At 43.3% G+C, this 25933-nt stretch overlaps 3 protein-coding genes across 17 annotated transcripts in view; 1 reads left to right on the top strand and 2 right to left on the bottom strand.

Annotated features, from left to right (window-relative positions):
* Positions 1 to 18958, top strand: part of LOC119396639 (60S ribosomal protein L18a) — a 43571-nt gene extending 24613 nt beyond the window's left edge. Inside the window, exons 1-5 of one of the 2 annotated variants that reach the window (XM_037663920.2) lie at positions 14875 to 15027; positions 15912 to 16091; positions 16907 to 17036; positions 18094 to 18203; positions 18819 to 18958. In XM_037663920.2, the coding sequence (XP_037519848.1) occupies positions 15010 to 15027; positions 15912 to 16091; positions 16907 to 17036; positions 18094 to 18203; positions 18819 to 18911 (531 nt within the window). In that variant the 5' untranslated portion in view covers positions 14875 to 15009 and the 3' untranslated portion in view covers positions 18912 to 18958. Of the gene's footprint in view, positions 1 to 14874; positions 15028 to 15911; positions 16092 to 16906; positions 17037 to 18093; positions 18204 to 18818 lie in introns of those variants that run through there. The other variant, XM_049417176.1, reaches the window with a different exon arrangement.
* LOC119396633 (complex I assembly factor ACAD9, mitochondrial) overlaps positions 1 to 25933 on the bottom strand; it is a 65755-nt gene that overhangs the window by 16197 nt on the left and 23625 nt on the right. Inside the window, exons 16-18 of one of the 14 annotated variants that reach the window (XM_037663918.2) lie at positions 25686 to 25814; positions 23991 to 24063; positions 23144 to 23401 (exon numbers count right to left, since the gene is read on the bottom strand). The exons of 12 other annotated variants lie outside the window; for them this stretch is intronic. In XM_037663918.2, the coding sequence (XP_037519846.1) occupies positions 23301 to 23401; positions 23991 to 24063; positions 25686 to 25814 (303 nt within the window). In that variant the 3' untranslated portion in view covers positions 23144 to 23300. Of the gene's footprint in view, positions 1 to 23143; positions 23402 to 23990; positions 24064 to 25685; positions 25815 to 25933 lie in introns of those variants that run through there. One more of the 14 variants, XM_049417170.1, reaches the window with a different exon arrangement.
* LOC119396634 (exportin-T) lies at positions 960 to 14816 on the bottom strand. Its single transcript, XM_037663919.2, has 9 exons — positions 14547 to 14816; positions 12141 to 12219; positions 11103 to 11185; positions 10570 to 10626; positions 10203 to 10272; positions 9530 to 9748; positions 7070 to 7153; positions 6210 to 6485; positions 960 to 1043 (listed from the first exon to the last, which is right to left on the bottom strand). The coding sequence occupies exons 2-9, from the start codon at positions 12198 to 12200 to the stop codon at positions 960 to 962; spliced, it is 933 nt and encodes a 310-aa protein (XP_037519847.1). The 5' UTR covers positions 12201 to 12219; positions 14547 to 14816.

Genomic DNA, 25933 nt, shown 5'->3' with positions numbered 1-25933 from the left:
ACCTTGGAGGCCACCTCCGACTGTACCAGCTGCCGGTTGGGGCCATCGCCTTTCTTGTGCAACCTGCCACCAGGGGACCATACACACACTCTACAAGAGCTAACGAGTGACTGATTCACGCGTTTAAACGTGACTGCAACTAAACTTTGGACTGCATAAAAAGTGCAGTTTTTAGATAGCACAAATATACAAAAGTCTTCTTGTAATGAAAAATTTTACATCTGAAAGGCAAGTGGATGAGTTACAAAAACAATACAAAAGCAAATGGTTTCAATACCAAAATTTTATAAACCACCACTACTGCTGCTTAATGAAAATGGCACATAAACTTGAACGTTACGAAACAGTGCAGCACCTGGGCACAACATTCGAAATCTGGCAGTGCCAGCAGCATGGCAAAAATTTCGGAGGCAATGTTTAGGATTTGAATTCTGTGAGCTAATCGGAAGGTGCATGCATCATCTACGGTGCTATTTAACATCTGTTAATAAGTGCATTCAATTGAAGAACTATTCTTTGCACGTATTTTGGATGGCTGGCATTCTTATATATAAACGGAGTAGTAAAAGCCATTCCCTTTATCACCAAGAGCACTTCAAGCACCACAGTATAATAAGCAACATTCTAAAAACAGTTATATAATAGATTAGATGCTATGCAGTGCTAACCACTGCAACAATACAATAAATTTGAGACAACCAAACCGCTCTGAAAGCTTTACCCCCAGGAACTACGAGTTCCCTGGAAGGCAGAACAAAATACATACATATTCAGACATTGTCCATCAAATAGAAGCAAACACAAAACACAGAAAATATGCCCACATCTTGTTTGCACATTAATGCCACGGAGGCAAAACTACACTAACCTACAGCAGGAAGTAGCCAATATACTTTCTAAAGAATTGGGTGCAGGTTCTCGACCTTAAGAAGTTACCAATTTGTCTTGACCTTTTGCACTTACTTTGAATAGGAGTCGAACAGCTGGATTCCCATCGCATTTACAAGCTTTGCCAACTTGATAAGGAAGTCCACATCTTCTCCCTGAAGAGGGGAGGGAGGGTAGATGAAGTTGAAAGCACTTTCTCTCTCTGACAAACACACGCACAAAAAGAAGTACCGTATAAACGTGTGTAAGGGCCGCACCCCGTTTTTTTGAAGTGCATATTCTAAAAAAAAAAAAAAAAATCCGCGTAAGGGCCGCACCCACACTTTCCTCAACCAATACGTATTCAAAATGCGTGCGCGCGTAAGCTTCTAGGCGTAGTCGATAGATGGTGCAAGAAAACGCAACCATCATCATCGTCACCAAAGTATGTATATACCGTATTTACTCGATTCTACCGCGCCCTCGATTGTAACGCGCACCCGTTTTTCGCGACCAAAAAAAAAAAAAAGTAATACATCCATTGTAACGCGCACCCATTTTTCGTGAGAGAAAAGAACAAAAACAGTACGTAGGAGTCAAACCTCGCACATTCAGAAGAACAAGTATTTGGGTTTTAAAGAACTAAAGTTTCGAAAAAGTGAAACACAAAGTCAAAAAGCGGGCCTTGCCGCTAAAGCTGTCACCACTACGGCGGCGAAACGAGTCGTGTAATGAATCAGTCCTCGTCGCTGTCAACGCTCTGATTTCGGGAAACCGGCCCTGCTTTGGTCCACTGAAACCTTTTCGTGAAGCTTTGCCGTAAAAAATCTTCTGCTTCTGTTTGCGCCAGTCTCGCACGCACGTTTCGGGAACTCCGAACGACCGCATGCGGCCCGATTTTCGTCCGTCTCGGCACATGTAATAACTATTCTTTTAAATGCGGCATCGTGGTGCACTCGTCGAGTATTTGGAGTCTGCACTTCCATACCGTCGATGCGAACGCAGAACGGGATGACAATCTCCTCAGCACACGTACGAACTGAAACAATAAGCAGAAATGGCCGAGGCGCGTAGGAGGCGGCCATTTTGAAATGCCGGTATATATTTTTTGGATTTTATTTGTGTTAAGATGTTCGTGAAGTGGGCTAAAAAATTTTAACTTTTTTATTAGTATTCATAGACTCGCCAACTAAAGGTTAAAGCAGGATTTTATCTTTAGCTTCTCACATCTCTATACAAACGTGCTATCGGCGCTATATATCGGCATTAGCATCACCAACTTTGGCATGGCGTTCGCGTTGTTTGGTTTGTGCAGTTCAGCCAGCCATTTGCTGTAGTTTTCTGGACTGTTCGATGACCTTCGTGCTAGCTTGTTTTCTACACAGCGTTCATGTTTTGGCAAGATGGGCAAGTACCTGAATAGCTACACTGCTGGCTATAAGTTGAAGGTGATCGAGTATGCTCTCGAGCATGGGAAACGTGCCGCCGGCAGAAAATTCGACGTTGACGAGAAGTGTGTTCGACGTTGGTGTGCTCAAAAAGAAGCCTTGCGAAACACCAACAGCACTAAGCGCGCTTTCCGAGGAGAGCAGTGCAAGTTTCCCGATTTGGAAGAAGACTTGCTCCGCTATGTGACTGAAGTGCAGAATGATGGTCTTGCAATCACAACGGACATGCTGCGTGTGAAGGGACTAGCCTTGGTGACTGTACTTGGGTGGATCCTATCTGCGTGGAGCTCGGTGTCGACGGACATTGTGTCCCGAAGTTTTAAAGTCGCCGGGATATCTAACAGCTTGGATGGCACGGAGGATGACTGCTTGTGGGGTGACGGCGCTTCGCAGCACACCATCTCATCTCGGACTCCAAGTCTGAGGACTCGCCGAGTGACGACGATTGAGCACGTATGTTGCAAGAAATGTCGTATACTGCAATAAACGCTCTTCGTTCGCTAACTGGTGCGTTTTTACTTTTAAAAAAATGTCGCATGTATGGGCCGCACCCTGAAAATAGGCCCTCATTTCTTGAAAAAAAAAAGTGCGGCCCTTACACGCGTTTATACGGTAGTAACTGTAAATTGATAAATAGTGAATAAGAATAAAAAAAATAGCTCATAGATGATGGTAAACTTTTACAATAAATGGCAATTTTTTTGCCAAATAAGGTAGTGAGGAAAAGAAGAAACAACAACATTGCTGATGCTTTTATTGACTAACACGCCATCTTTATGATATGTATGTCGCCCACCTGGAGATCAACTAAATCTCGATCTTGCATCTTTAGTGCACTTTTAAGGCCCCAAAACTAAATTTATGTTGATGCTATAGCATCAAGGACACAAGTGCACTCGAAAGTTAAAATAGGAAATCTTGCATCAATGTTTCTACACTGATCTGGAATACAGTACATACAACCTATACAACCTATGCAACATACAGAAACATACAACCTGAATTCACTAAAACATGGCACAGTTCTGCTTGATAAAGACATCGCAAATGTTGGCACTGGGAGACCATATGAAATGGGAACCTATCAACGAGGTGCTACTGTACCTTCCGCTGTAGAGACAGTTATTTTCGTTTATCCGTGTGGAAAGATTAATAATAGAGCTGTGCGAACAGCAAAATTTTGGGTGCGAAGCGAATTCGAATAATAAAGATTGAGTGCGAATCGAATCGAATAATTTTCGAATATTTCTCAAACATTTTTCGAATAATTCGAAGTGAAATTACAGAAAAAGTTGCAGAGAATCCTTAAGTATGTTTTTGTGAGATAGCAACATGAAAGTGTTTCTTTTCGCTAGGTTGATGAAGCGCTGATGGGGTCATATTTCATAGTTGTCTTTCTTATCAAGAATGAGGCAATGTAGAGGCCGAATTGTATTTATTTACATGATTTGGCGCAACCAAAGTGTTGCCAACAACACTTTACACGTGATAGACAGAGATGCCATTTCCTCAGCCTCTCCTCCTCTTTCAAGTTCTGTGGAAGCCCAACTGATGTGGCAGACAGAATGTGCTCACTTCAAGTCCGGAGTTCCAAATCTACCTCGTAGATGTCGATATATAAGAACATCTGAAATTTTGGATGCTAAAAAGCATCGGCGTCCGATTTTTCGGACTTCCTGCCTAAATTTCAGGTCCAAAACAGCATTAATTGAGCCCCCAACTCTGCCACATCTTTCATCTCCATATTGGAACCAGCGTTTTCTTGAGTTAATACATTTGCGACCGTAGCGGAGCTTGAAAGGCAGCTTTGCCGCAATACGGGGGTGTGAGGAGGTGAAGCATATTGAAAATCTAGGGACCACTTCCAATCAGACGTTGACTCTCTTTTGGCGAAATTCGACCGTAACGGAGCTTGAAAGGCAGCTTTGCCGCAATACCGGGGTGTGATGGGGTGAAGCATATTGAAAATCCAGGGACCACTTCCCAACTGACGTTGACTGTCTTTTGGCTAAGTTCGACCGTAACGGTGCTTGAAAGGCAGCTTTGCCGCAATACGAGAGTGTAATGAGGTGAAGCATATTGAAAATCTGAAGGGGCCACTTTGAACCGGACGTTGACTGCATTTGTCTTTGGGAAGTTCGAATAGTTCGAATAGTAAAATTTCAGTGCGAATCGAAATGAATAGCAAACACTATTCGAAAAATATTCGAAATTTCGAATATTTCCACACCCCTAATTAATAATTCTCTTTAGCATTACTGCAGCACGAGGGTGGCTGCACCGTACTGCGCAACTTGCTAAGTGCTGTAGCAAATGTTTTGCGCTGTCAAGCCATTGTAATGAAGGGCAGTAGCCACACCCATGATCAAAGAGTACGGGTGTTCGCAAGTGACAAACACATATGTGCATGCATATATGTGAGGACATACTGCCCAATTTTCATAAGTACCGTATTTTCTCGCACGTAACCTGCTCCTGATATAACCCGCACCCCTAACTCTAACTCCACGAAAAGAAAAAAAAGCAGCACATAACCCTCACCCCCACTTTTTAAGCACATTTTCCCGTCTTTCGGTGCGGGCTACATGTGAGAGAAGATGGTATACCTTGAGTTTTCCATAAGTAATCTCAGGCTTAATGACAGCCTTGAATCTTACAGCAATAATGTTGTAAATGTAAGATGGACCTACCATGTTGCCCAGAGGCAATGATATAAGTTTATACAGTAGAACCCCGCTGATACGTTTTTGAAGGGACCGTAGAAAATAAACGTAAGAGACGGGAAACGCAAGAGCCGAAAAACAGGAAAAACGCCAAAATATTTAGTGGTACAGAATTTTATTTCAATGCTTACAGGAGCACGAAAATTGGCGCGCTCAGCCACGATCTAGTCGGCGGATAGAAACGCAGAGCTGGGGACGGCCTCATCCACAGAAATGTAATCAACGTATGCGATTTTTTCAACACCGACAGCTGTAGGCATGAAAGAACTAAGCACACGCAATCATGACCAGCGCGGCGAGTCCGACCGCGAACCGCGCGCACGGCCATGCGAGCTCCAACCAGCTCGAACTCCTCCTGTCCTCCGAAAAATAACGATGATGATGAGTCTACGCCAACGCGATGGCAGAAGTGAATGCCAATCTCGAAGGCCTTGCTTTCGCAAGCAATTACATCATAGACGCCATGTTTGTGAAATACAAATCTCAAAGGCTATGCTTTTGTTAATAGTAAATGCCAATCTCGAAGGCCTTGCTTTCGCGAGCAATTACGTCATAGATGCCATCTTTGCAGTACGAATCTCGAAGGCGATGCATTTGTTTGCATCAATCGAAAGATCCTGTTGCTTGTACCTCTCATGCGGCTAATGTTACGGTCAAACCAGGCCAAGCTGCATGAAAATGCACCAATGACCGCTCTCTTCGGTAGTCACTCGGTCGGCTCCGAGCGCACTTCGCGACGTATCATACGGGAACAGTCCGACAGTTACGACGCAAGAGCGGGGTTCCCAATACATTGTATCCTATAGGAGCTATGCCGGGACCGGCGGAAAATGACGTAACAGCCGGGAAAACGCAGCAGTGAGGAACGTAACAGCAGGGTTCTACTGTAATAATAAATAATAATTGTTGAGGTGTTACGTCCCAAAAACATGTCATGACTATGAGAGATGCCGTAGTGAACGGCTCCAAAAATTTTGACCACCTGGGGTTCGTTAGTGAGCACCTAAATCTAAGCACACTAGCATTTTGCCTCCATCGAAATGTGGCCGCGGCGGCTGGGATTCGAACCCACGACCTTCGGGTCAGCAGTCAAGCAACTCAAAGAACTCATACAACATTCTGCACAATAACACCCCCACAAATACTGCGTGGTAAATGATGATGCACCCACCTCGGCTACCGCGAGCACACCAGCCCTCTGAAGGACCACAGAGAGGGATTCAACAAGGCGCGCCTTGTCGGCTGGGTCCATGCCCTTGGCCAGGATCTCGCACACACAGTCACACGCAGATTCTCGTAGGGCCGGCAGGGACAGGAAATGAACCAGAGCATCGACAAAGCGGTCATTGGCCACTAGGCCAATGTCGATCCAGGCCACGTAAGCACCCACCACTTCCAGACACAGTCGACACAACTCCACACCAGCAGGGCTTTGGCACTGGGTTGTCTGTTGGGACGGCACAGGCAATGAAAACATGACAGAAGCTAGACCACTCTACAGGCTTAAAGTAAATGCTCTTGTGACAATTTAATGGAAGACTCTCTTGATGAACACGAAGAGGCCTCTGAAATACTTGTGTCTTACAAAGTGTTCAAGAGCAAGTTCAGACAATACATTTAACTATGTAGAATAATAGAACTGTATAGATTAATAATATATACTCTATCATCTATCAAGTGTTAGTCCCAGCTTGACATTATGCCCTCCATCAACCTGTTTTAAAGGTGACGATCAAAAGATCCATCCATGCAGGCCTCAATGCAATGTGACCAGAATCAGAAATTTTCCTTTTGCCATGTCAAACAGAAACACTCAACATGTTTTGTCTACAAATGTTTGAGATGACAAAAGCAGTCTATTCAGCTACTTAATTTGCAAATCTGAGACAACTTTGCACCAAACAAGGAGAAAAAAAAAACATTTTGGACAAGTGTGTACAGTTCTCTGCGTAACTGTGACGCAACAGGCGTAGCAGCCTTTTGCGAGCACACAATACATCCAGCATGCCGGCGGTTGACTCGAATACTCACTAGAATGGTGTACCAGGAGTTCACCAAGTCCACAATGTGTGTTTCTCGGATGTTGTCCTTCAGCAGTCTGTTTCGGTCCTGTTCCTATTGAAAAAATATTAGAGAACTCACTGTTAGGCCATAAATGAAGAAACTGGACAAAAGCAAGCCTGTGAAAAAAAAAAAAGAGGCCTGTGACAATATATTAGAGGAGTGAAAAGCTTTTTCTACGTTTTCTTTGGCTGGGTAAATTAACCACAACTAAATATATATTGCATTGTGTGCTACATGAGGTAACAGTGGAGTTGTCAGGTGCCGCCGAGCTAGCAGACAAATAGTCATCCCAAAAGAAGGCCAAAAAAAGAGCAGTGCGGCTTTTGTGAATACTAGTCTTAAAGGAAGTTTAATTAAGTTATGTAATTCGTGAAAGTATTTTTAATTATATAGAAAAAAGTTGATGTACAAAGGGATGGTAACAAAACTAATTATTTTGAACGGCAAAAATATATACAAAGCACCATACTATTATTTACTTTTTAAGTCTCCAGGGCAGCCTCCACTCTGTTAATTGCATGTCTGCCAGTGCAAAATAACTAAAGCTGTGCGAATAGCAAAATTTTGGGTGCGAAGCGAATTCGAATACTGAAGCGTGAGTGCGAATCGAATCAAATATTTTTCGAATACTTCGAAGCGAAATTGCAGAAAAAAAAGGTTAGAGAGGATTCCTAAGCATACTCTTATGAGATAGCAACATGAAAGTGTTTCTTTTCGCTAGGTTGATGAAGCACTGGCGGGGTGGTGTTTCATAGTTGTCTTATCAAGACTGAGGCAATGTAGAGGCCGAATTGTATTTATGTACATGATTTGGTGCAACCAAAGTGTTGCCGACAACACTTCACATGTGATAGGCAAATATGCCATTTCCTCAGCCTCTGCTCCTCTTTCAACTTCTGCGGAAGCCCAACTGATATGGCGGACAAGGGTGTGCTCCCTTCAAGTCCGGAGTTCCAAATCTGCCTCGTAGACGTCGATATATAAGAACATCTGAAATTTTGGATGTTAAAAAGCTTCGACTTCCGATTTTTCGGACTTCCTGCCCAAATTTCAGGTCCAAAACAGCATTAATTGAGCCCGCACATCTGCCACATCTTTCATCTCCATGTTGGAACCAGCGTTTTCTCGAGTTAGTACATTTGCGACCGTAGCAGAGCTTGAAAGGCAGCTTTGCCGCAATACCGGGGTGTGATGAGGTGAAGCATATTGAAAATCTAGGGACCACTTCCAATTGGCCGTTGACTGTCTTGGCAAAGTTTGAACGTAACGGATCTTGAAAGGCAGTTTTGCCGCAATACCGGGGTGTGATGAGCTGAAGAATATTGAAAATCTAGGGACCACTTCCAATCGGCCGTTGACTATGTCTTGGCAATGTTCGACCGTAACGAAGCTTGAAAGGCAGCTTTGCTGCAATACGAGAGTGTAATGAGGTGAAGCATATTGAAAATCTGAAGCGGTCACTTTCAACCGGACATTGACTGTATTTGTTTTTGGGAAGTTCGAATAGTAAAATTCCAGTGCGAATCGAATCGAATAGCAAACACTATTCGAAAAATATTCAAAATTTCGAATATTCGCACACCCCTATAAATAACGTTACTCGCTGGCTCCCCAAATGTATGTTTGATTTGAACACTCAACTACACAAGTCATCGACAAACGTGCTATCAATGAATATGACGAGCACTAAAATAACTATACCTGTACGAAAAAGTCAAATAAGCAATCCCCACAAAAAAGAATGAAAAGAAAAAAAGCTATTGGAAAATTTTACAAGCAACTCTGTAAAAAAAAAAAATAAATAAATAAAGGGAGCCCAAATCCGGTTACTAAAAGCAAAACTGGCAACTATGGGCAGAAGCTTTTGCAGCACTTGGAGATGAGCAATGAATTTGGCTTTGCAGATCTTGCATATTATTTATACAGCAACGAACGAACAATGGTAGGATGAGCAATGTGACGACCCTACCTGAAAGTACTGCCTTAGCATGAAATGTGGAAAGTGAATCAAGGCTAGATGTCAATTCTAACAACTGGTGGTGGTGGTGGTGGTGGTAGTAGTAGTGGTAATAATAATAATAATAATAATAATAATAATAATAATAATAATAATAATAATAATAATAATAATAATAATAATAATAATAATAATAATAATAATAATAATAATAATGATGATGATGATGATGATGATGATGATAATATTAATAATCAAAGAGTAACTTCAACTTTAACTGTATTCGTTTATACAGACTGGCATGAGCCCACAACTAGCATATGGCTAAGTGTCCAAATGTGACGAATGGGTGAATATGCAACACGTTCCTAAATAAATGAACTTTTAAGCTCACTCAAGTTCTAAGAATTCTAGAGCAATGAGGAAGGAATGAAATGCAGATAATCACGGCAACGTATGGCAACACATACCTTGGCAGTACGCGGTATCTCGCAGTCAGTGATTTCACCATTGATGGCGAGAAGGACGCGCAGGAAAGCATCCACGGCAGGTGGGCCCAGCGACAGCGTTTGAAGGATGTCGGTGAAAAAGCTGGGCCAGCGCGCAGGGTAGTCCCACAGGAACACCCAGCACACCAGCTGTGCCACTTTGTTGCGGATGAACACTTTCTCGGGAATTGGGGCGTACACCTGTGCGAGGCACAAGAGGACACGGGGTCTCAATAGCAGCAGTCAAATTTTTCAAGGTGCTGCCAAAAGGACAGTGTCAGGCATGCAAGTAGATACGAGAATGAGCGAGCATTCACTTAATCAACATACAGTAAAATCTCTTTAGACAGAGCCTGAAGGGACCAAGAAAACATGTTCCGTTTAACAGGAGTTTCTTTTACCCAGAAAGGTGTACTGGTGTGCAGCACTGACACACAAAACAAACGAAATCAGAGGCAGTTGTTTCGGGGCAATCTCATTCAAGGGATTTGCGTTTACTGAGATTCTACCATAATAGCAAGGGCAAGCTGCCTGCATGTGGTGGGAAACCAAAGCGCATCTCGCATTGCCACAATGCAGTCATCATAGGTGTGCACAGCTTGCATTACATTTCTGCGTTGTATAAGCAAAGAAAGACAATACCACATGCACTCACCTGCATCTGTATCCACTGGCTAATAAAGGTCCGCATGGCTTGTTGGTCACCCTCCTTCGCTGCCTCATACCTGCAGTAAGGCACACTCAGGCACTGCTCCCACATTTTGAGTCGGAAGACTAGCCCCCGTATTCTAGAACGTCCCTCCATTCAATGCTCCACCTCAACTCCAAAATGTCAATGGCAGCACCACCCCAAGGAAGAAACTGTAACTGTGTATGAGCAATAATTGGTAGCTATGCTTGATAACCGTGACGTCATGTTTAGTCTGGCGGTAGCGCTGTGACCAACTCAGTCGAGTGAAGGACAAACTTGAAGTCGAGGCTCGTTTGAGAATGCGGGGGTAGAAATGCCACTGTAGCCTTACCCTGTCTTCATGTAATGTTCCAGAACACTCAGGCAAAAAAACTTCACAGAGTCATCCCTAGAAGGTAGAAGAAAAAAAGAAAATGAACTCAAAAGAGGCATTTTCACGACAAATGCAGTCAAGGACAGCAGAGCCGAGGCGAGAATTGTCAGCACAGAATGAAGGCAGCTGACAAAAGTCAGAAGAAGGTTTATTAAACACTTATTCCTGAAAGAAGCTAGCACCCTGCACCAGACATAAGCTAATGATGACAAGAGGAATATACTACAGAAACTTTCGGTCGCATGTGTAATGGGCACTGTAGAAACTTTCTGAAGTTGAGCCTTGAGAATATTCCTTAGAGGAAAGATGGAACATTCACAGCAAAAATTTAATATTGTAATTCATTGAGGCTTTGCAGCAAGAACACTAACATTCTCAAACATATTCTTATATTTCTAAGATGTCAGTCGTGTTTCAAACATCAGTCAGTTTAAAAAATTGCAAACCTGAGTCCATCTGGGTCATTGCTGAAAAAAGGAAATTGCACTTACTGAACAGAAGGCTGCAGAAGCATCTGCATGGAAAGCTGCCAGCCATTTGGAGCACTCTTCAGCTGCTCGAAGTACTGCAGTGCCTGCGTTACCAAGGCAAGAATGATGGACGAGAAATTGTATTTATCGAGAGAATTGACATTTAGAATTGGCACCAAACACAGCTCAAGGGCAGTGGCAAGTTTACAATGCAGCGTGCTATCTCAAACTTTGAAACACTTTTGGTTCATCTAGACTTGCAATGTATGAGTGTTTAAAACTGCAGTTCACACTTTAGGTACTAAACTACACATCATATTATCTTAGTGTTACTTACAAATTTCATACTGCCTTGCTATATGTCATCCCAATAGAGAGCTTTAGCGTGTGCATAAACTTATCACTAGTAGTTACAGACTACATGATTGCCAGAGTCAGGGACAGTAGCGGCAACACTGCCATCCCAGCAATACACATTGCAATATCTTGTCCAACTAAAAGCTATCTGAAAAGTTCTTGTGTTCTGCAAGTGTTTCTATAAAAGGAAAACTGCAAAAGAAATGCACGTTAAGGATACTGCTATTACCAATACTTTACACAAGCAGTTCAGTAGAATACTGCAGTATGAGCTTTCAGCGTTCTGTGGTTAAGCTTTGTCACAAGACTATGATACTACTACTGTTCTTGCTACTTCCTTCCTATCAAGAACCTGGTGTACCAAAGCGAGTCACCATGACAATGCACTTTTTACATTAAAGTACTATAAAGAGATATACTAAAGCTGTTTAGGGTAGCAAGGTACGGTTCCAGAACACTACTGGCAGAACACTTCTGGAAACGTTTCACGGCAACTTTGCTACCAGTCTGATTTCTGCATCCGTTGCATCTTGGCAAGTTTTCAATGTCAGAAACACTGTCACCTATTGAGTATTCTGGATGCCTTCTTCTAAAGAGATAACATTCTTCTTTAGTGCCTGCTGTCCATCTAACCTGTGCACAACTACACATGGCCCACGTGAAAACATGCTGCGCCAACAATTAAAAAGCTGCAATTCTCACCCTGGCATGTGCAGCCTGGTCCCCGTTTGCAAGGAATCCTTGAATCACCTGAACGTCCATAGTGTTGGAATGTCAGGTTCTGCAAATAGCAATGAGAGTGATATTCTTGGATTTCTTTTCCAAGTAAAAGCATATGTTACCTTACTGCCAAAAATTGCTGAAATTGTTGAAAAAAATTGACAGTTGCGCTTCGTCCCCCTGTCACACGTCAGATGTAATGTCGTTCGCAGTGAATGGGATTAGGTGTTAAAGCCATTTTTGTTACTGCTACACGGGCATAGAGAATGACATTCACAGCGAGTGGCATTCACCCAATGAATGTGTTTCCTGAACTCATGCATGCGCGACATGTGTAATATCGACGAAAGGTGGATGGCAAAAAATTACAGTCGATAATTCAAAGCAAAATGTAACCGCTGCAAGGGCTCTTATTAATGGCTGTTAACTTTTAGATGCCTTTTTTGACGTAGTTGAAGCAATTTGTGCAACTCTTTCTTTTTCCCAAGCTCCGACTTGACACTAACGCCTCCTGTCAGCCACGTCTACTAACGCTCGTCTGTTCTTTCTTCTTTTTCAATTCCTCCACGTTGTTTTGATAGTGCTGCCACGATGGCAAGGTAGGAATCTCGCACGCGATATTTATCTGCCAGCCGTGGAAGCAAATACTGCAGTTTCGTCAGCAGATAATAATAATAAGAAAAAAGCGCACTGGACTGACGACAAACATTGACATCAATTGTGAATGCCATTTTGTACACACCTGCGCCAGGAACGCAAGGCCGCAATGACATTCACTATGAATGTCATTTACTGCGAATGGCATTACATGTACCGTGTGACAGGGGCATTAACCCATGTCTGTCCGAGTTCTTCATGTAATACTTTCAATCAGCATTCACTCAAGGTTCACCTACATCATCTGGATCAGTGGGCGTGAGTGGTGAATAAGGGAGGAATAGGGTGAATGAAATTGCTATTTTAGTGCAGTGCTCTCCAAGTGGATATTAGATGCAGTAGTGGTGGTAAGTCAGCACACAGCAGACTGCAATTACCATGCGGATGCATGTGTTGTGCTTGAAGCAGCCAAACTGCGCTACATTTCACGTCAAGCACTCTCTTTCGCTTCGTCACGTGTATAATGGCTTTGCAAGGAATTTTCCTGTTTCAGGAGACTGAGTCGTGCGGTTTTCAGCGCTCCACGTTGAGTGTCTGTTGACTGCACCCAACTTCAGACCAACTGCAGAGTATGACAGGTTGATGCCCTCTATCTCGTTTCTACAATTGCACGCATTAAACCCAGGTCCCCTCGAAGACTGTTTTAAAGGGGAGCTCTTGAAAAGGAAAGGTGCTTTGCCAGACGGCTATTCGCGGCAGTTGAGCGCGCTGTCATAAACCTACTTGACTTATCTAGCTGTCGTGCTTTGCAGGGCAGCTGACTTACTACATGTCGGTTGAGCGCGCTGTCATAAACCTACTTGACTTATCTAGCTGTCGTGCTTTGCAGGGCAGCTGACTTACTACATGTCGCGTTCGTTTCCTGCAAACAAACGCCTGACAATGCTGTTGAATCATCCTTCCCCAACTAGCCGCGGGTAACTGCTTCTGCGTAGAAATTCACACTGGACGTCGGCTTCCGTTCCATGACATTGAATGTCGCAGCGTGTTTTTTTAAAATTTGATGCCCGCGAATTACTCGAAAATTTCGAACGAAGGCGAGATAGCCACCTGCACGAGTTATAAATGAAGTTTTCATTGGCATCACTTTGTAGCGACTCTGAAACTGGAGCCAGCACATGTTGGTAAAGACGAAACTCAACATAAGCAGCGCTGACGCAACGACAGCTGTGTCGAGAGAACCATTACGGCGCACGCAAATCGAATGCTCATTCGAAACGCTCAGGCACGTTTCGCAGAAGCTGCGCTGTAATCGAAGGTGCGCCGCCAGTCGACAAAAATAAAGCCACACACAGTAATCTGCCAAAATGACCCAAGGCCATTCTCAGACTTTCTCTTGAGACACACGCAGCCGTCTGACTGATATGAATGGACCCTTACAACGGCGACAGAACATTTCCTAATTAACAAAAGAAAAGAAAAATACCGCAAGCAATTTGAAAGGGTTCAGTTCAAACCGACGAAACTACACATTAAACTCCGCTCGCTTTCACAGCCAGAATTGTGCCCGAGCGATATACGAATAACGGATGTGCGGACACGATAGCCGCTGTTGAAGAAACGTTGCCCGAAGGCATGGCATGCCACAACCATCCAAATTCCAGGTTAAGCCCACGTGCAGTCCACACGTAACAAAGTGTGGTCATGTATTGCTCCGGATGGTTTTCATTAATCCGCGTTTATGGCTGTCATCTGCCGTGCAGCGCTATTTCCGTGACTATGCTTACTTACGGTCATGTTTTAACCACGAAGTCAGCGAAGGACTCCGGCATCTTCACCGCCGCCGACGAGGCACATGCGATATCACTTCCGATACCATATAGAGACACACTGTCTGCATTTAGAAAACACCCAGTACAGCTTCAAGGTGTTTACTGCGAAGCGGTTGTCGTGAAAAATCCTTTATATTAATTAAACGGCAGCACGCGGGCACATTAAAGTCGATGAATTAAAATCCATGCTCTGCCACCTCAATAATAAAACGCCATGGCTCGTTGACAGGTTCCGCAATACCGCAGCAAATGCAAGTATTGCTGTAAATTCTTGAAAAACAAATCTTGTAATATATATTTATTCGTTTTACTTGTACAAAAGTTTTATTAATGAAATTTATATATTTTTATTATTTCATATCGAGTTATATTTAGTTGCTGCGGGACCGCCTCAGCTCCTTTCTGTTCACACCGCCAGCAAAATGAAGGCCAGCGGTTTGGTGAGTGACCAATTCTCACTAAATTACACATAAAGTTCGTGTTCAGAGATCAAGTCAAACTGATCAGTACACCACAGAGTTTGCTAAATGTGCGCATATTGACAGGGTTGCTTTGTAGAGCAATTTTATAATGCAAACTTGGCACCACATGTCCACGTGTGGCGGCCCGATATGCTAAGCCTAAACACACTGGCATCTGAATCCCGGCTTCGCCTTTGCATTTTAATCGAAGCTCACTACAGTGTGATGCTCGTGCTGACCTTTTCGTTATTTGTGCATTTGTGTAACTCACTTGAAATGGCACAGCTTTGTATGCGGAGTGATAGCTGAAGTAGCTACTAGGTGCCGGGCAATATCTGTGTCGAGATTGCTATTCGGTAGAATGGGCATATCGCAGTGTTGTGTTTAATTGCGTAATATACCTGCTGATGAACCAGCCAGATATATATGTCAACACCGCCAAAGTTCCTGCAGAGGCCCGAATTAATAATGCGGAGATCGTTGACACCCATGACTTCTAAAGACACTGTCGTCGTCGGAAGTTATCGGATGAATGTGTGCAAACGTCTTCTAGGCAAGAACTATCGTTCAAACAGCATGACAGCTGATGTAACGAAACAGTGCACTGGTTTGTAGCAGTGACAGCTAAATGCACCGACTTACTACATGAGCTGTTGCTTATGCGGCTGATGCTACCCCGTGGGATAAAAGCCACTTCAAACTGGTTCCAAATTGTTGTTAGAACTGTGCCATATTTTAATTGCCAACCCTTTCTGTTTTGCGTGCTCGCAATCGGAAGGATCAAAAACAGGTACTGTCAGTTTGATACCGTCGTTTTGCCCTCGCCTTACTTTGACCAATTATCGCGCGATGTGTCTTTACAGCTTAAGCAGTATGAAATCATCGGGCGGCACCTGCCATCCGAAAAGAATAAGTACCCCGCCCTGTACAAGATGATGATCTTCGCCCCTGACAAGGTAGTTGCCAAGTCCCGCTACTGGTACTTCACCCGCAAGCTGAAGAAAATGAAGAAGACGAACTCTGAGATCGTCTCCATTCGTCGGGTGAGTTGATTCCAGCCTGTCGACCACTAAAGGGTAGACTACTAACCGTACTGCGCCACTTAAAACCCAGCCTAGGCCTGTACATGCCTTGATTGGTCAGAGGTGACGCTAGAGCAACATGGCAAATGTCGCATGCATTGTCCGCCATCATCGTTGTGGATTCTGCACTGAACATTTTGTCGACATCCTGTGCAAGTTTGATACTTTAATAGAAAAAAAGTGATGAAACATGAGCACATTTTCCCATGCATTGGCATCATATACCTCAAACCAAATGACCAAACACATTGTGACACTCCCTTTCTGACACCCTTAAAACCGTTCACTTGTTGGATGTGCTAAGAAAGTCAGTAAAAACAGTTATGAACCCTAGCCCCTTCAGAGTGCTTTCACTGACATTACAGCTGCTGTGTCTAAGGACGAGTAATATGATCTGTACAGTCTCCATGTTGTGGCCGTGCCGTAGTTCTGGTGTAAATGTCGGCAGCATTACAACTGCTTTCCTGCAGTTAATTTAGTAAAATTGGAGCATAAAAAATTCTCCTTTAATGTAGTAAAAAATGGGACATTAGAATATTGCCATTTTTCTTGCCCATCATGGGTGGCAAGGTGCACCAATTCGTATTTGGAATTTAGGCACATGTTGCTAGGCCACTGGTGAATGAGATTGCTGCTGACCGGTTCTCCCCAACAACGCAGTGTCTCTGGTTTTTTAAGTGCCGCAGCTGAAAACTTCATTGAGTGTTGTGCATTTGGCTCACATTCGCTGGACTGCCCATTTAATTTTTGTTTCCTGCCTTTTGTGTTTCTGCCAGATCTATGACAAGACTCCGATGAAGGTCAAGAACTTCGGCGTGTGGCTGCGGTACAACTCCCGTAGCGGCACCCACAACATGTACCGGGAGTACCGGGACATGACAGTGTCGGCTGCTGTCACCCAGTGCTGTGAGTGCTGTTTTCACAATTCTGCATTTGGCCTGTTGAACTGCTCAAGAAAATTGGAAAGCTTGAGTTTCATGAAAGGAAGTTGTGTACAAGCGTGACCCAGAGCTATGTTGTTGTACAAAGATACGTATTCACAGGGAATGTAGACTTCAGTATAACGAATAATTGGATGTCATGAAGTTTATAAACATACTTTTCAATGAGCACTGCGGGTGTCGTAGAATAATGCAAGCTATCTTGCAATCATAGCACAGGTTGCAGTCTTCATGGTGCTACCGAAAATGCAATATCTCCTCTACTTCTTCACAAAACATTTTCGTTATCACTATACGGATATATGCTCATAACAAACATCACATAAGTCTTTTTATCAGATTACTGCATGCATGTTTAATTATGAGTTTGTTGCGCCCTGTACCGTTTCCACCTTGTGCCTCATCTGCCTTGGTTGGTCAGAAATGGGTGCAAAAGGAAAACAGCTTTTGTCGCATGCATGTCCACTATGGTGAACATTGCACTGAACCATTCGCTGACAAATAACGCTGTTTTATTGGCATGGCAAATGCATCAGCTCTCGTTTTATGTTTTTAAATCACGTGATGTGGATATCGCTATGCACTCACACAGACAGTGCCATATGTAATTGTCTGGCAAAAGTATTTGAGGATCAAAACAACAAAAGTTTGTTTTGATAGGAATGTATGGCTGGGACCTTTGGTTGAGGTTGAATTGAATGAGCAGAAGTCTAATGTGCAATTACACTGTAATGCCTGTTGTGATATTGTCATGTACGATTTGTCAGCACCGTTGGTTTCCATAGTGTGGAAACATGCTTACTTGTATTCCAACTGGACACTGGTGTCGTGAATTCACAAAGCAGTTAAAGAGCCTGAATTGTTATTTTGATATGGCATTAGCACTTACATTGCTCTACAAACAAAATTGTTCAAACACTGCCAGTCATACGTTGAGGGTTGCATTTCTCTATTTGGTTGCAACAAACCCTCGTTGTTAGTGTGAGCGGTGCCAGGAGAAATGAAATGACTCTTTACTGCAGATCGTGACATGGGTGCCCGACACAGCGCACGGGCTTCTTCGATACAGATCATCCGTGTTGAAGAGATCCCAGCCAACAAGTGTCGGCGACCCCACGTCAAGCAGTTCCACGTAAGCTTGCCTCGACATGAGACAATTTGTTTGGTTTTGAGTGTTTTTCTTGCATTGGATTTAAGATCTCTGGCTTCATTGGCTATGGGAAATGGTCGTGTGCTACCGTAGTTTTGGAGTCATTTCATAAATGTAAAGTTAATGGCTGTATGTAGTTCCATTGGAAGATAGGCATAAACCACATGTTTAGTTGGGAGCCATTTTGTACACAGCGCCCTATACCGTTTACCAGCTTGGACCTTGTCTGTCTTGGTTGGTCAGAAATGGGTGCCAAAGGAAAAAGGCTTTTGTCGCATGCATGTCCACTATTGTGAACATTGCACTGAACCATTAGCTGACAAACGTTTTAGTGATGCAGCAAGTTCGTGATTTATTTTTGCAAACGGGATGCTTTAATGAGATGCATCTTTGAATGACAGTGAATTTGACTATGTTCAGAACAGTTGTTCATACTTGTTAGTTGATGTAATGTTCATAAGTCATTGCTGACTCGGTAGTTAAATTTAAGTTTGCAATCTGCACAGCAGTTCATACTTCTCAGAATTTGAATTGCTTGGCATGTTTTCTGGAATTGCTATGGTGTCGTGATTACATAGTACATCATTTTATATCCAGGACAGCAAAATCAAGTTCCCCCTGCCGTCGAGAATCAACCGGAACTTCCATGCCCCCAGGTTCACAACGGTGCGACCACAGGCAAAGTTCTAGACTCCCTAAGTTTCAAAGGGTTCCCAATAAACTGCTGTTGGCCCGTAGTAGTGTCTTTTGTGTTTGCATGGCTACCCGCCGTAGTGGTTTAGTGGTTATGGTGCTTGACTACTGACTCAACGGTCGCGGGATCGAATCCAGGCTGCGGCGGCCGTGTTTCAATGGAAGCAAAATGCTAGAGACCCATATGCTTAGATTTAGGTGCACATTAAAGAACCCCAATGAAATTTCTGGAGCCCTCCACGACGACTTCTCTCATGATCACATCGTAGTTTTGGGACATTGAACCTCAACAATTATGTGTTTGCATGGCTGTGTCATAGTGGACTTCCATATTTAGCCAGTCAAACTGTGTGAGCACTGAGAATTGCTATAAGTAGGATAACTTCAAAAAGAAACCATTGGCTGTTCAACACTAACTTGGCAATAAGACGTTATCAAACTTATGTGAACTGCACTTCTTAAATACACCAAAAGGGGGAAAAAAATGAAACATACCACCAATTAGCAATACTCTAAAAGGGACCATAACAATAATTTTCACGTCAATGCAAATTTGTATATAAAGTTAGAGAACAGTTGCAGTTAATAGAACTGCAATGTCTGTTTTCAGTGCAGTTTGATTTGTAAAATTGCATGCACAACTGCAATGCCACAACTAAATTTCGACCTCTGGGTGGTTTAGGAGCCCTTTAAATTGAAGGCAAACGGCATATCTTTCTTTGAACAATGGGAACACCCTTCGACGTATTTCTGGTAAAGATTGTGTGGCAGCTGCTTTGCACTTCACACGAAGGCTTCGAACGACGTCAAACGGCCCTTCAGTCTCCCCGCATGTGTTTCCCGCCTTCATATGTAATAAGGAGACCCATCTGGCAACTCATTCAGTTCATTCTAAGACTGCTATGGGTAGGCCATGAGAAATAAAGTCGCCAGAACAGCGTGAATACAATGCTGTACAAGAGGAACAAATTAGTCTTGCTGAAAATGGTCGCGGAAGCAATCACGGTCTACCAGAGAGACCACAAAGCGATTATCACTACCATTACTTTAAAGTATAATAGAACGTGCACCCCCATCAGCATGTGTGGCGTTTGATACAGCTTCGCTGGACATTCCTGTTCGCAGGGCAGGATGGCGGCCATTTTTTTCTTTTTTTTTTGCAATGTATTTTAATTGCACCAAGAAAGGCCCAGACCCTAAAGCTTCACCTGAAAGTGTTTCGCTCACCACCAGGTTTGGACTCTGTGAACAAGCACGTGCAACATGTAGATAGCTCAAAGTATGATGGTTGCATGGTGTGAAAAATTGCACACCAATGCCCTATGGAACAAGTGCCTACTGACAGTAGCAGTGAAGTGACATTGTCTAGTGCTGCTGGGCACCCGCCAGCATTTCTAAAGGGGATAGGGCACCCTGACATGGCGCTTGATGCATTGGCATAGCCAGAAGTCTGGGCAGGGGGGGGGGTTCAACCCCACCCTCCAAAATTTTTCAATTTTGTGTGTGTGCATGCAGGGCGTCCGAACTATCATGCAGCACGATTTAAAAAAAAAAAGAAGGAACGGCGTTACGTAAAGCAAACCCAGTTTATAATGTTCCTAGTACACTAGAGCAGCAGTTAGATGTCATTTGGACATGCCTATATATGCCTCATTGACATTTTGAGAATTACTTAAGTACTTGTCAAGTTAGAAATATAATTATGACTAATTAATTAAACCACATTAACGAAAAAATTAGTGGTGGCTACTCCAATCTACAGGGGACTATATTTACTAGGTTTGCCTCGCGTAACAGCGTTCTTTTTTTAAAACGCGCAGCGTGATAGTTGGGACACCCTGTATATACACGTGCACATAGAAACGCATGCGCGAGCATACATAAAGGGTGGCTGAACTCCTCCCTGAAAAAAAATTTCTGGCTTTGTGGTTTATAGGTAGCGGCGGTCAAGAGGTTAGAGCATCTGTCTCTAATGCAGATGGTACTGGGTTCGATTCCCAATATGTGTTGGTGCCAGGCACCATCGCATACTTTTAATGGGTAGAAAGTTAGCCCAACCTTGTGTTGTGGGTACTCGTTTCTTGAGAAGACCTCTGCTCACTGCACCCTTCTTCCAGTCCCCTCCCTGCCTGCAACAACGCTGCACCATGCTTTCTTTATGGGTTGCAGAAAGAGTCCTTCCTCTACTCGAAGCACTACACACTTGTTCCTATAGATGGCCTCTTCCATATTAAGGCGACATGGCTCATCAAACGCGAAATTTGACCGTCGGCGTCTCGCGTCCTGCAGCGTCGGGGACGACTGATGCAAAAAAATCATCACGTGATGACGTCACAGGTCACCAAAATCAGCAATGTCATCATGACGTCAGAATTTTTGGCGTGACGTCACATCACGTGACGCTGCCATCCCATGACATCGTAGCTTGGTCAAAGGGGGGCCGATCACAGAGGCAGTGCAAAACCACGCTAAGTGTATCAAGCTTTCGGAGGATGGCGGGGCAGGATAATACATCAAATGAGAAGAAAAAGAAGATGGCTTTCGCTTGCGAGTCGTCTTAGGTGAATGCATAAGGGACTCGTGAGTTTTTTTATTCTCCCACCCCCCTAACACAGTGCTGTGCTCCCTTACAAATGGCACAAATTCCTCTTTCATAACCTCTCAACAGAATTTCAAACAGGCACTGCTTGGTATATTGCCGACTATGGTCCAAACGCAGCGCACTATGCTGCAGCTGAAAATATGCCGCAAAGTGGGAAAGCAACGCAGGCAAGGCTTGTTGGGTGAAAACCACACACTTCGCTCCGACACATGCAAGAATACAGTGAAAGTACACTGCCTGCAGATGCTAGCAGAGGCAAAGGGGGAGAGTATCACACCTTTGAGATTCTAGTCTGTAATTGGGGCCTGGTAAGGACCCATATAAGCGTGCCAACATGCATGCGCGGTGGAAATAAAATAATGAATCGGTCGTGTGTGCAACTCTTCACTGCTCGAAAACTAGAGTATCCCACAAAAAACCACGAAAATTACCCATAAATTAGTACAATGCTTGAATTGCTATTGCACCAGATATTTTCTCTAATTGATAGTATGAAATAATTGTAGCACTATGTAGATTATGTGCCACTGCTTTGTTCAAAGCAGCTGCTTGTTCATTGTTGAGTAGTGGCGGTTTGATTGCTACTGAATTCTGCAGCAGCGGTTTTAAGACCCAAGTTCTCGAAGTCTTTAGATATTTGTGTGATTTCTTAGCACAGTAAAAGCTTGTTAATTCGAACTTGGTTAATTCAAACTGACGCCCTGGTCCCGGCACAGCCATTAATATGGGGGAAAACCCCCAATAATTCGAACGCATCAGTATCCACAATGGTTAATTCGAACTGGGAGCCCCTGATTTTCATCGCTCTTTGCAGAAGTCTCCCCTGAGTGATCACAATGTGTTGCAAAACCAAACCAAATTTACTAGAGATGCAAAACAATGAAACAGCAGCATTTCTCAGCAGATATGAATTTGGATGCTGCGCTGGAGCTCTTGGGCAAGCTACAAACGACGCTCACAAAGTCGCGACAGAAGAAATGCTAGGAAACGCAAATTACTGCTTACTTTTACTTTTGATTGCGTTGTCTCTACCATATAAATAAACATGTTTTGGAACATAAATAGCGTCATATATTTCAGCTTTAAGGCTCACTTCTAACATGTCCGTGCTTGTTTCTTGTGTATCACTGACTGATCAATTAATTTCTGTTCGCTGTTAGAGCTCCATGAACCTAATTTACAAAATCACCTGCCACAAAGGTGTAATAGCGCCTAATTCGCGACGAGTCCAGAGGTGGCTTCTTTGGGCTCTGCCCGTGCAGTGTGGCGCTTTTACTGCACTTTTACAGTGTGGTGCCTCATGGTTGCATTCTAAGTTGTCACAAATAGTAGAAACATTTGAAGAGCGTCTTTCGCCCTTTGTCGTAATACATGGAATTTCACACGAAGATTCGGTTCAGTAAAAACAGTAAATGCATGCGTATTCAATAAAGAATTTAATTAGAAGCACGGGTGTGCATTCTTTATTCCTAGCGGCTCTTCAACCACCATATTGAATTTTGGTCCACGACTGAGCAAGGGCCCCCTCTCAATGTTGTCCCATTATCTTTCACCGTAGGGAGGGGGGGGGGGGGCCTTGCTCGGGATTTTACGGTAGTGTAGAATACAATGATACAAGCAAGCAACATCAACAGACAGAACTTAACATTTATTCATTTTGTATGCGATATAAAACAAGGGTTGATTTTTGTCCTAAAATTGTCACAATCAACATGGTGGGTCTGTGTGTTCGGCAATGAAAAATGGCTAGACTATACAATCGAGTCGGTCCTAAACCTCTTGAGTCAGTAATTCTTCGTCAGTGGGTGCACTGCAAAGTATGCCTTGTCCTGGAACACCTTGTCGGCAATCTGCCGTTTCTTGACGTGCACATAGTTGCTTATCTCTGTAAAAATTGAAGAGACTGGTGAACACGAGCAAATCTGCCACAGGAGGACTTGTGGAATTGGCGTCCTTTTCGACAGAAAAGCGATGTGGGTGAAGTTTTAGAAGATCAACGCAAGTTTTGTTTTGAACACTAGGAGTTAGGGGATATAAACTGCTGGATAAACAAAAATGTGCACAAATGAATGCACAAACAAGGGCAGGGAAGTTAGCGTGTACTATTAATGTTCTGCTTGTGCACGACAAAAATGCCAGGAGTTCTTATGCAATGCACAAACAAGTTTGCATTTTCCTTTAAAGAAGTGCTTGGAGCGTTGCAATTTGCAAGTGCTAGGTCTAAAGAAATGTTCACTTTCTGACATTTTAATAAACAAACTTGTAGCAATATAATATGTGATCAAAATAATCTGAAAGTTCGTTCTGCAACTTATTTGATCCATCAGCAATGCGCACTCAGCCAGTGACAACTGTTGAATAAAAGCATGCAACGAACAGATAGATAACAGATTAAGTAGCTTGACAAAGCTGATAGTGAAAGTAACTTTAAGGCAGCGGAATAAGCACGCAATAATTTGCAAAATGCTACTCACCTTCGTCAATTTCATTTTCACAAATTTTCACCTTCTTTTTTGCATCGTGACAAAAGCAAAGAGCAAGGTCAACCTGCAAGAAAAAAATCACAGCATATCCACGGAGTGAATGATGATGAGTGGGTGAAGCTGCGGAGGTTCATCGGTAAACCGTGAATCTTCCGTGAATTCTGCCCAGTACATCATCACCGACGTGAGATCGGGCGCGTTTATACTAAAGGTTCGATGAGTTATGACGACTTGCAGCGCACTTTAATTTTACATGTACGCTGTGAATTTTCATTGTTTAGAAAACCATTGCTTAGAAAACATCTGGCGTCTTTCGTTAAGCAGCTGGCGTCTTTTTGTTTTGCTTTAGAAACATCTGGCGTTCTTTCGTTTTGCTTTTACAAAACATCTGGCGTCTTTTGTTGGTTTATTTCATCAATCAACGGCGTTTTGAACAAAATTTTTATTGTTTAATCACGCACAGGAGAAATCTCACCAGGCACTACCTTGGAGGTAAAGAATGGCTGCAAATGGGAATGAGAGACAGAAGAAGTCGGCTTTTAGCTAACGTTGCGAATTTTTTATTGTTCAACAACGCACAGGAAAAATCTCCCACCGGCACCACCTTGCAGGTCAAAGCGTAAGACTGGTTACATACTACGCTACGAGGGACGAACGGGTGCCGCTATAAGGAGCTTCGCCCCTAAAAGACGCACTTCAGTCAAGGGAAACTACAGGGTTTGATTCTAAAAAGAAAACCACTGGGATGAAAAAATTAAGCAAATAAAAAATTCAACACATAACAGGTGACATTTAAGGAGATCAGTTTGCTGTTCTCTGAATAATCAATCATCTCTAATGTGAGAGTCGGTGTAAAGACACTTGAGGCAGCGTTTCTCGCTGTCATTACTTTTACTGAAATTGTACAAGTCGATCAAATCTTATCTTCTTTTGGGGGGTGGAGGGGAAGGACTGCTGAAGTCTTACAAAGAATGTCAAAGACTTAGTTGAGTAAATGCTAAGGCTAAGGTTTGAACCTGCCGCCCACTGTTTAGCAACATAACATCACAGACACCAAAACCTCATGGTGGTTAGTATGATGGCCACGTCAAGTTTTTCCTACACTGTCTCACACAATGTAACAGGACTTCCCTAGGCACATCAAGCTACCTTAGCATTTAGAATACTAAGGTAAACAAGTGACCACCATTACAGCATTAATATTGTTCGGGGAAAAGCAGAGGTCGATTGCATCAGCAAGCAGACGAGCAAGACGACACAGCATGGACTTAACAAAATGCCACTAGTGCTGTATTTGAATTAGTCGTGCTTTATTCGGAGCCTCTAAACATTCCCCAGGATCTGCAGCTGAACCAAAAACGTAAATTGCATTTTTCCACCCAAAAATATGGTAATTTAATCGTTGGGGTTTAACACCCCGAAACCATGATATGATTATGAGAGACGCCGTAGTGGAGGGCTCCGAAAATTTTGACCACCTGGGGTTCTTTAAAGTGCACCTAAATCTAAGTACATGGGCCTCTAGCATTTTCGCCTCCATCGAAAATGTGGCAGGGATTCGATCCCGCGACCTGCGGGTCATCAGTCAAGCACCTTAACCACAGACCACCGTGGCGGGTCACCCAAAAATATGACAGACCACAAGCTGCGTTAACAAAAATGAAAATAGGAGAGAAGAAATCTTGCCTCTATGTCTGCATTGGGAAGACCAATGCAATACGATCGTGACGCACGACCGAGAACGCACGCCATGGCGTAGATCTGTATCACCATGTCCGCCAGGTTGGCCAAAACCATCTGCTGCTCAATGATTTCCTGCAACGGTGAACAAGTTTTGGCAACAAACATTACCATTGCACGTGTACAGCTGGCATGACAAGTTTTAGAGCAAGATTTTTCAGAGCTGAATTCAGCCTCAATTTAAGATTCGCCAG

The sequence above is a fragment of the Rhipicephalus sanguineus genome, chromosome 6, assembly GCF_013339695.2.
Source record: "Rhipicephalus sanguineus isolate Rsan-2018 chromosome 6, BIME_Rsan_1.4, whole genome shotgun sequence".
Taxonomy (NCBI): Eukaryota; Metazoa; Arthropoda; class Arachnida; order Ixodida; family Ixodidae; genus Rhipicephalus; species Rhipicephalus sanguineus.
The sequence above is the reverse complement of the archived record's forward strand: the minus strand, read 5'-3'. Positions and strand labels throughout refer to the sequence as shown.